Source organism: Chiloscyllium plagiosum, chromosome 10 (assembly GCF_004010195.1).
Source record: "Chiloscyllium plagiosum isolate BGI_BamShark_2017 chromosome 10, ASM401019v2, whole genome shotgun sequence".
Taxonomy (NCBI): Eukaryota; Metazoa; Chordata; class Chondrichthyes; order Orectolobiformes; family Hemiscylliidae; genus Chiloscyllium; species Chiloscyllium plagiosum.
Window position 1 is genome coordinate 3,949,922 of NC_057719.1, and position 11,527 is coordinate 3,961,448.

Here is an 11,527-nt window from a genome sequence, read left to right on the forward strand (position 1 = left end):
TCTGCCAGCAAAAATGCTGCTATCTTGGACCCTCTCACTCCCTCTATCTGTCACTATATCCACCTCCCACCAAAGCTCTACCACTCTCACTATTGCCTGCAAAGTCTTGCCACACCAACTGTCATCTAACCTAACCCTTGACACTGGTAACCTTACATTGTGACTATACTGCCTACTCGTTTGCTTGGAACACTTTCACACCTGCACCAAAAATAACAATTGTGCCATTTAATTTCATCCAATTAATACAAGTCCATCATTCTAGGAGGAAAACAGCCCACAATAGGATGGAAAGAGTGCAGACCAGTGGTGGCCTGTCCAACATTCAGTTTCTCACTCCTAATGAGGAAATAATTGTGACTGTGACCACCCTGAGCAACTGGCTGACCATGTTCAAATGATTGAATTGAAATTGGAAGCTAACCATGACTGTGACCCTCGTTCGAAGGCTATCTCCCCTGACATGACTAAGGACCATGAGCCTGATATATCTGATTGAGGAGGCAGTACACAAAAAGGCAAGTCAAGGCAGAGATGCTGTGACAATCTAGGTAGACTCAAAGTGAATAAGTACTGAAAGATCAAGCAAACTGTCCAGAATTGCAACCTGACTATGTCATGAACTGGGTGCATGTCCCTGAATGCTGCAGCATTACAATGATAGTAATTGATGCAGCCCAAAGTGCAGCATTGAAGTATGCAAGTGCCTCTAATTGGATCAGATATGTGCCATGAGAGTTTGTAGAGGCTGGCACATGTTGGATACCAATGTCCTTGGACATGGAGGAACAATTTACTCCAGATGCTGGAAATATACTGAAAACAACAAATGCTGGAGATCACAGCAGATCAGACAGTATCCATGGAGAGAGATCAAGCTAATGTTGAGTCTAGACAATCTCCAGCATTTGTTTTTTCAATCTTAGACATGGAATTTATGCAGCTGGTGCCTATAGAGTATGGCCTGAGATGTTGGTGTCATGGAAGTGCTTTGGAGAAAACAGTTAGCTGAAGTCACCACCAGATACCCACTCTGACTTCTATGTCGAGAATTCTCAGCATTAAGTGTGTTCACAGGATCAGAAATGTGTGAAGCTGTATATTTACTGCATATTGAATCTCATTAATAAGGTTGTTAACTTGCAATAATGCCCTCAATAGGCAACCTGCCACAGTCTGGTAAGAATTTCACCTAACTGCCCAGCTGTTACGTAAAAGATGTAGCAAGTTGGACCTGATATCCGACTTCTCACATACCTCTGCCACTCAATATAGCCCATGCTGTTCACAATACTATAAGATTCTGCCCAATGTGTAGATTTCAGTGATTTGTCCGAGGATAAATGTTGCCTTGGACTCTAGGGTAAATTTTTTTTTAAAATTAGTCATGGGTTGTCTTTCTTCCCTAAAAGGCTTAAATGTTGGTTAATATTGATTTCATGTTTCAAGCAAAAAGCAGAACCACTTCTAGCACAGTGCTTCCTTGATATGGAATTGAAAGGGTCAGCTTTTTATTTAATGTATTCTAGTATCTGTAGAGTGACATTTAATAGTGGCATTCACCACCTGACTCAGGCATGAGTGGTGCCCACTGAGCCAAGCTGACACTAAGTGCTTTAAGACATCCTCTTATGAGAATGGAAGTATTTTCTAGAAAACCATCTTCTATAGAGCACAAACATAATCCTTCCAAAGTGATTCTGTTACTTAGAGAGGAGGCCTTCTCATGTTGATGATGGTGAATTCCTCCAACTACAATAACAACTTTATAGTAAACACTGCAATCATTTTACTACTTGTACTGAAAGTGAAGTACCTCTGAGTGCTTTATTGTGTGAAGTACTCTTGGTTGCATAGTGATGTCGTCAAGGTTTGGAAGGAAAACTAAATAATCATGGGTACTATCATAGAATTCTTGCTTATCTCTGTTACACATATTGGGCTTTGGGAAAACATATACCTTATGCTTTCCTCTACATCAATAAAAACTTGCATTGGAAAATTTCAAAGGAGCTCTAGAATTCCTTCCCTGACCTACTTGTGCCTCTCAACCACCCTATTCTTTTTTAAGATGTTCAAAAAACCCATCTCTATGATCAATCTTCTGATCATCTGTCATGATTTATCTTATTATGACTTGGTGTCAAAGATTTTTTTTGTTGATATCACTCTTGTTAAGTGTCTTGGGATGTTTACTACATTAAATGCACCAGTTACCTGTATGCTGCTGCCTAGAAACATAAGTTGACACTGAATGACCCAAGTACAGGTGACCAAAAGCTTAATCAATAAGGTAGGATTTAAGTCTTCACTATCTCCAAGGATTTAAGGAAAAGACAGAAAGAGAGAGTTTAGGAGGGAATTCCAGAACCTTGGCAACAGTAAGGCCACCAATGGGGGAGTGATTTTAAAATCTGGATTGATGTAAACTGCCTGAGTTGGGGAATACAAAGGTCTCGTAGGGTTGAAAGACTGGAAGAAATTGCAAAGCAACAGAAAGCTTTTAGTAAATAATGTACAGAGGGTGTGTAATAAATGAAAGGAGGAAATCTGAGGTATATCTGTAGGCTATGACAATCCCTCAATGACTAGAGAACGTAAAAACATCTGTGATCTCATTTAAATCTAGTTTCCATGCCAATGGAGCCCATGTAAAATAATTAATTGTGCAGTCAGGTTAGCCTGAACCCATTGCTGTGTGCCCTTTGCGCATTTTCCTAGCACACACTAAGGGAGCTGGCACACAAATAAACATGTTTTGATCTGAGGAAGCAGCCATTTGCCTGGAAAACCTCCAGAATTCGATTGTAATTATTTTGTTTTTGGAGTAACTTTGCCCCCTGGTGGTGATTTTTAAAAAAATGTAATTAAAATGTATAAAATTAATTCCATGCTATTTCTAGGGGAGAATTGAGCAATTTTTTTTATTACACAATGAGCTGCAATCTAAAAGTGTGAAAAAATGGAGATTCTAAAGCAACTTTGAAAAGTTATTTGAATAAATACTTGGAGGGAAAGAATTAAGCTGGGAACAGCAGAAGGAACGGGACCAATTGGAAAGCTCTACCAAAAAGGCACAAGCATAATGGGTTGAATGGCCTGCAATGTGCAATTCTATTCTAAGATTCATATTGGACTTGTTTCTGTTCTGATGAAACTGGAGATGAATAATCAGCTTTGAGTTCGGTGATGTAATGATATCATAGATCATGGCACAGAATTGTGACTCATTTGATCAGAGGAGCTGTTTGCCTCAGTTGTTGATGAAGGGGCCTAAGCTTTGGTGAAATCTGATATGTGCATGTTAACTTTTACAAAAGGAGGATAAGTTAGTAAAAATTTCTGGAATTGGTAAGTCTGGATTTGGCTACCCCTAGGTTCTGCTGCAAGACACTCACTGTATAGATCAGCTCATGAAGCATTATTGCTCATGTTAATGGAGACTGGATGGTACTTTGTACAATGAGGCCGTGAGATTTTGAAATGGTGATGGTGCTCTGCTCACAGTGAAACTAATTTACAGAAAAATTGGCTCTGTCTCACGTCTGATTAGGACAGTGCAAGCATATCAAATTGTGACCCAGGTAGGATTGTGTGTTTTGTTGGCATGTACTTGTGACAATAATGAGCAACTTGTCCCCTTGTTTTCCCTTCAGTTGAAAGAGTGAGCACGCAGAAGAGAACGTTTACCCGATGGATCAACTTCCACTTGTACAGGGTAAGAGCGAGCATTGAATTCTATTTCAGGCTAATTAATCACTGCCAAACAATATTTATTGTTACGAAGAGGGTTTATATTTAATACTGTCTGGATGACTTGGGTTTTGAAGGCTTGTGGAAAATGGATAGATTAAATTTTGCGGAAACACCTGGAATATTTTCTTTTAAAGGCCGTATTTAGGGCCACGAGACGGAGTATTGGTGTCCATGATTAGCAATTCCGTTAACATACAGCTTTCATTATTGGTTATGAGTTAACTCAGAAGCATTTCTCACCATGTAGAAAGGTGTTGAAAGGCAAATTCTGAAATCAGCACTTAAAAAACAACATTGAATGATGGCTAGTGACTTTCAGGAGAATGTAAGACAGATGCGTCACAAGTGTATATTGCTAGACATGTAATACAGTAAATCAGCCAATGTTCAGGGGACTGGGATTCAAATTCCTGCCACAGCCACTGGTTGAAATTTAATTTATTTTTTTAAAATCTAGAATTAAGAATCTACTGATGACAATGAAACATTGTAAATTGTCAGGAAAAAAAAATCATCTGGCTTACTAATGTCCTTCAGGGAAGGAAATCTGCCATCCTTACCTGGTCTGGCTTATGTTTGACTCCAGACCCATGTCAATGTGGTTGACTCTCAGTTGTCCTCTGAAATGGTCTAGATAACTGAAACAACTCAGAGGCCAGTATCCTGTCACCAAGTCACCTTTTATTTACACATGGAGAGCCAGCTCTGAGTGAACAGAACTTCTGACATAGCTTTTTTTTTGTTTTTTTTATGTGGCCGGCCAGCTCGGAATCAGTTTCCTGAACTGGGGAGATTCTAAATCTTCTCGTGGTTATATATATTTTTAACTACCCATGTTGTATCTGTATCTGCAAGACACAGTGAAACACCCAAGTGAAAATAACTTTATTAATATTCTAACATCAGGAAAGACACCCATGTGGCAAATGAACCAGTGACAAGCAAAGCCCAGAGTAAGCAATGCTTACGTGAACATTCATGTTTATTTTTTAAAAAAATTCTCTTTTTTTTCTTCTTATTTTATTCCCCATACTACCACCTAATACCAGTAGTGCTTATATTTTTCCCAGCACTCATGATGTTTGTGTGCAGGTGTGAGACACAGTGAAAGACAACATGTGCATAAATCTTTATTCATTTTCCACCACCTGGAAGGAAGGAAACACCAGAATGGCCAATGACGAGCAGTGCCCTTCTCATCAAAGGGCAATGCTGTGTGATCAAAAAGTGAAATGTTCATGCTTATATTGTCAGCCAGGGCACCCTGATTTGGGCTGATAATTTGGTCCAATCAGGGAACTCATGAGGTCCACCTGGTTGACCTCATTACAATCATTAAAATAGCCACTCTGTTGTATCAATCGCTATGAAGTCTCAACAAAAAAATGAAACCGATGGACTGGCTGGTATCGACCCAGGGACTGGAAAAGACTATGGCAGAAACAGCCCTGTCAACCCTGTATAGTTTTCCTTACTAACACTGGGGGGGCTAGTGCCAAAGTTGGGAGAGCTGTCTCACAGACTAGTCAAGCAACAACCTGACATAGTTATACTCATGGAATCATGCCTTCCAGACAATATTCCAGACACCATCTTCACCATTCCTGGAAATGTCCTGTCCCACCAGCAGAAGTGGTGGCACAGTGGTATACGGTCGGGCGAGAGTTGCCTTGGCAGTACACAGCATGGACTCTGGACGTCATGAAGTTTCATGGTTAAACATCGGAAAGGAAACCTGTTGCTGATTATCACTTATTGTCCTCCCTTGGCTGAGAATCAATACTCCTCCATGTTGAACAACACTTGGAGGAAGCACTGAGAGTGGCAAGGACACAATGTGTACTCTGGGTGGTTGCATTTACTGAGTCCTTTTAATCTAGAAAACTACCCAACAGCAATCATCTCTCAGATATATCCGCAGATAGAAACTGCAGTAAACCAAAAGATGGGGTCAAGTGGATGTTTGGCCCGAAAAGGGCGTGTGTATGTGTGTGTGTGTGTGTTTGTGTGTGTTTGTGTGTGTGTCCGTATGTCCTTAGGAGAGTATTGATCAATTTTGTGACCAAGTGTGACTCCAGACTGATAGCAATGACTGCCCACTGAGCAATTAGGGATGGGCAATGAATACTGGCCTAGCCAGTGATGCCCACATCATTTGAATTTAAAAATACCCTTAAAAATGTTACATTCTGGCCAGCTATGAATGATTAATAATGTTTTTAACATGCGATGTATTCCAATCAAACTCTCCTGCAGGTGTTGCCTCTTGCTGAGCTATATGGTCACCAGTTCTGGCTTTCCTCCAACATGTCACTCAAAAGTCATTCTTCAGGTCTGAGCTTAATAGTGAGTGTCAGTAGGATGAACAGTGAAGGGCATTGGAGTCAAAACCCATACCTGCCCTATCGTGTGATGACAAAGAATTACCTGAAAGCCCACAATTTCTTTTTTGTTTGGACCAAACATCCAACTGTCCACCTCTTTTGGTTTGGTGCTATTTCTATCTGGGAACATATCTGAAGGATGCTGCTGTAGGGTAGCTCAGTAAATGTAAGTTGCTGTTAAGTGCAGTAGACACTACAGGTTTGTAAATATTTGAATTTCTTGTTTGATATAATACTGAAATAAACACAAATAATTTGCATTTATTTAGAACTTTTAACCTCTCAAAATAACAAATTCTTTAATTTAGATGTGTATCAAAACTCCTGAAATTTTCTCCAATTCCTTATCCATTATTCTCTTACATTTTACTGGTAAAATAAATGCAAATTATGTGTCCACATATATACTTTGGGATTGTTTATGCTCTGGTTGCCAAACATTGTTTGTGATTTTACAGTGCAATCCACCCCTGGAGGTGAAGGATTTGTTTAAAGATATGCAAGATGGGAAGATCCTGATGGCTTTGCTGGAAGTGCTATCTGGGCAAAGACTGGTAAAGTTATTTAACACAATTGCACTTCTACAAACTTGTAGTTTATGACTTTGTTTATTTTGGTGCAATATCTTTACATAGCGGTAGATATCCTAGTGAGGAATATTATCATTAAGCAACTGTTTCAAAATGTTCAATAGCAATAAAAGTTATCTTCAATGTTTACAAATCACTACTTGAGTCTCAACTGAACTATTCTGTCCAAATCTGAACACTGTGCTTTAGAAAGGATATCAAGGTCTTAGAGTGGGAACAGAAAAGATTCACAGAATGGTACCAGTGTTCAGAGATTTCAGCATTACATTGGTGAGATTAGAGAAGGTTATGATTGTTCTCACTGTTAATATAGTGACATTCAATATGATGAGTCACCTATTTGAAAATTATCTAATTATCAAGTTAGCCGAACATCAGTTTCTGGGGAATGCTAGACTTTATTATTAGGAGCTGTTAACAAAATCATAACATGAGAGTTCAGTAAACACATTTATGACAGGAAATTTTGTATTTGACAATTCCGTATTAGAATGCAACTAGTGTGGTTAAGGAGAACCAGTAGATGTAGTGTATTTAGATTATAACAGGAGCATTCAGTAAAGAGCCTTACAATTTAAAAAAAAATAAAATTAGCATCCGTGGAATTGTTTATCAGCTCAGATTGAGAATTGGTTAATGATCAGAAACCAAAGACTAGGAATAAATATATACTTTCATGTTAGTAAACTGTATCAGTGAAATACCACAAGAATGGTACTTGGGCTTCAGCTATTTACAATCAATTTGAATGACATTTGTGAGTGTGATTATTCAAGTTTGCTGATATTTCAAAGTTGGGTGGAAACGTCAACGGTGAGGAGGATGCAAAGAGGAATCACAGAATTTTACAGAACAAAAGGTGGCCATTTGACCTATTGATTCTTCTGTACTTGCTCCCAAAACAGCCACCCAGCTAGTCCCATTCTCGAGCACTACCTTCAAAGCCCTCTAAATTCAACACTTTTAAAATATATATCCAGTTCTTTTTCAAAACATCATATGGACTCCACCTCCACTCACTCTCCCAGTAAGTGCATTCCAAATCCTAATAACTCTGAGTAATTAAGTTATTCATAGTCTCACTACCAGCTCTCTTGTTGACAATCTCAAAATTGTAACCCCTAGTTACTGACATATCAACTAGTGGAAACAGAATTTTCTTCTTTACCCTGTCAAAATTGTTTATAACTTTGAAGGCCTCAACAAAGTCACCTCCTTAATCTTCTCTGCTCCAAGAAGAATAAGGAGAAAGTGAGCTTTGCAGATGCTGGAGATCAGAGTCTAGAGTGTGGTGCTGGAAAAGCACAGCAGGTCAGGCAGCATCCAAGGAGCAGAAGAATCGACGTTTCGGACAAAAGTCCTTAATCAGGAATGAGGTTGTGAGCCAAGGGGATGGTAAGATAAATGGGTGGAGGTTTGGGCTGGGGAAAGGTAGCTGAGAGTACGATAGGTAGATGAAGGGGGGAGGTAATGGTAATAGATCAGAAGTGTTCAACTCCCCCTTGCTTTCTGCAAAGGGCATGGAGGAGCCCCAGAACCTACATCGCCACTCCTTAACCACCTAACGCCTGAAGGAAGAACGCCTCATCTTCCGCCTCAGGATCCCCCAACCCCATGGCATCAATGTGGATTTCACCAGTTTCCTCATTTCCCCTCTCCCCACCTCATCCCAGATCCAACATTCCAACTCAGCACCGCCCTCATGGCCTGTCCTACCTGTCCATTGTCCTTGCCACCTATCCACTCCACCTTGCCCTCTGACTTATCACTATTACCATCACCTCCATCTCCCTAACGCACTCTCAGCTACCTTCCCCAGCCCTTCAGTGCTTTTCCAGTACCACACTCTCAACTCCAAGGAGAATAAATCCAATTTTTCTAATCTTTTCTTGTTTCTAAAATCCCTCATTCTTGGTGTCATTCCATAACCCCTTTTGTGCTCTCTACAGGGCTTTAACATCCTTCCTTAAATAAAAGTGCTCAAAAGTGAACGCACTACTCCAAGTGTGGCCTGACCAATGATTTGTAGAGGTGTAGCACTTGCTTACTTGCTTTTATACTCTATATTCCTCTATTTATAAATCCAAGGGTCCTATAACCCACCTTAACAATTGTTGCAACTTGCATGGTTATCTTCAGAGAATTATGCGCATGAACCCCAAGGTCCCTCTGCTCCTCTACTCTCCTCAAAATTGCACCATTGAACCTGGATTATCTCTCTATGTTTTTTCAACAAAATTGCATTACCTCACATTTGTCAGCATTGAAATTCACCTGTCCGGTGTCTGTCTATTTAGCCAACTTGTCAATGTTCCTCTGAAGTTACTCAGCATTATTCTCACAATTCACTATTCTCCCTAGCTTAGTATCATCTGCAAATTTTAGAGATTTTGCCCTCAACAACCATCTTCAAACAATTTTTATAAATCAGAAAAAGCAAATGTCCCAACACTGATACTTGGGGAACATCACTTTCAACTCTTTTCCAATCTGAAAAATGAGAAAAAGAGAGTGTGGTTTAGAACATGGCAAGTGTTTTGTGATGTGGAAAAATTACTAGATTGGCAGATATAATAGAAAATATATTTATTTTCAAATGATAAGAGATGATCTCACTGAAAGATATAGAATTCTTTAGGAGTTTGCCAGGGTAAATGCTACAAGAATATTTCACTTGGCTGGTCATCTCAGATATATGTAAGAATAATAGGGTTGTAATAGTAGGGAATGTTAACTTTCTCCAGACATAGACTGGGACTACCATAGTGTTAAGGGCTTGGATGGTGAGGAATTTGTTCGATGTGTTCAAGAAAATTTTCTTTATTAATATGTAGATGTACCCACTAGAAAACGAGTAAAACTACTTTCTGTTGGGAAATAAGGCCAGGGCAAGTGACTGAAGTGTTGGGGGGAACACTGTGGAATCAGTGATCATAATCCTATTAGTGTTTAAATAGTTATGGAATAGGATAGGCCTTGTATAAAAATAAAAGTTATTAATTAGAGTAAGGTGAATTTTGCTGGTATGAGACAGAAACTTTCAAGAGTTGATTGAAGTAGACTGTTTGCAGGTAAAGGGGCGACTGGTAAGTGGGAAGTTTTCAAAATTCAGATAACCAGTTCAGAGGCATTATATTTCTGTTAGAATGAAGGGTAAAGTTGATAAAAGTAGGGAATGGTGAATGAATGAAGATATTGAAGTTCTGGTCAAAAATAAGGAGTCCTATATTGGGTATAGACATAAGAACTAGGAGCAGGAGTAGGCCATTTGGCTCCTCAAGCCTGCTCCACCATTCAATATGATCATGGCTGATCTTTTCGTGGACTCAGCTCAATTTACTTGTCCCCTCACCATATCCCTTAATTCCTTTATTGTTCAAAAAAAAAACACTATCTTAGCTTTAAAAACGTTTACTGAAGTAACGTCAACTACTTCACTGGGCAGTGAATTCCATAGATTTACAACCTCTGGGTGAAGAAGTTCCTTCTCAATTCATTCCTAAATCTGCTCCCCCTAATTTTGAGGTTATGCCCTCTTGTCCTAGTTTCACATGCCAGTGGAAACATCCTCTCTACTTCTATCTTATCTATTCCCTTCATAATTTTATATGTTTCTATAAGACCCTCCCCCCATTCTTCTAAATTCCAATGAATATAATCCCAGTCTACTTAGTCTCCTTATAAGCTAACTCCCTCAACTCCAGAATCAACCTAGCGAACCTCCTCTGCACCCCCTCTAGTGACAGTACATCCTTTATGAAGGAAGGAGACTAAAACTGCATGCAGTACTCCCAAGTGTGGCCTCACCAGCACCCTGTACAGCTGCAACATAACCTGTCTGCTTTTAAACTCAATCCCTTTAGTAATGAAGGACAAAATTCCATTTGTCTTCCTAATTACTTGTTGTACCTGCAGACAAACCCTCTGTGATCCATACACAAGGACACCCAGGTCCCTCTGCATAGTAGCATGCTGCAACGTTTTACCATTCAAGTAATAATCCTTTTTATTGTTACTTCTACCAAAATGGATGACTTCATATTTATCAACATTGTATTCCATCTGCCAGACCTTTGCCCACTCATTTAAAGTATCTATGTTCCTCTGCAAAGTTTCACAGTCCTCTGCACACTTTGATCTGCCACCCATCTTAGTGTCACCTGCAAACTTTGACACACTACACGTAGTCCCCAACTCCAAACCATCTACATAAATTGTGAATAATTGTGGTCCCAACACTGATCCCTGAGGCTCACCACTAGTTACTGATTGCCAACTAGAATAACACTCATTTATCCCCACTCTTTGCTTCCTGTTAGTCAACAAATCCTCTATCAGTGCTAATACTTTAACCGTAACGCCTTGCATCCTTATCTTACGCAGCAGCCTCTTGTGCTGCACCTTCCGAATAGTCTGATACTACTGGATATTTAATTCTCAGTTGTGACCATCCTGTAACTATGTTGTGGTTCTGTTTGCTGAGCTGGGAATTTGTGTTGCAGACGTTTCGTCCCTTGTCTAGGTGACATCCTCAGTGCTTGGGAGCCTCCTGTGAAGTGCTTCTGTAATATTTCCTCCGGCATTTATAGTGGTTTGTCTCTGCCGCTTCCGGTTGTCAGTTCCAGCTGTCCGCTGCCGTGGCCGGTATATTGGGTTCAGGTCGATGTGTTTGTTGATAGAATCTGTGGATGAGTGCCATGCCTTTAGGAATTCCCTGGCTGTTCTCTGTTTGGCTTGTCCTATAATAGTAGTGTTGTCCCAGTCAAATTCATGTTGCTTGTCATCTGCGTGTGTGGC

General features: G+C 39.8%; 1 protein-coding gene across 2 annotated transcripts in view; it reads left to right on the top strand.

Moving 5' to 3' along the window:
* Nucleotides 1-11,527, top strand: part of LOC122553343 (calmin-like) — an 87,257-nt gene that overhangs the window by 44,190 nt on the left and 31,540 nt on the right. For both annotated transcript variants that reach the window (XM_043696923.1, XM_043696922.1), the window contains exons 2-3: nucleotides 3,657-3,718; nucleotides 6,599-6,694. In XM_043696923.1, coding sequence (XP_043552858.1) covers nucleotides 3,657-3,718; nucleotides 6,599-6,694 — 158 coding nt within the window. The remainder of the gene's footprint in view (nucleotides 1-3,656; nucleotides 3,719-6,598; nucleotides 6,695-11,527) is intronic.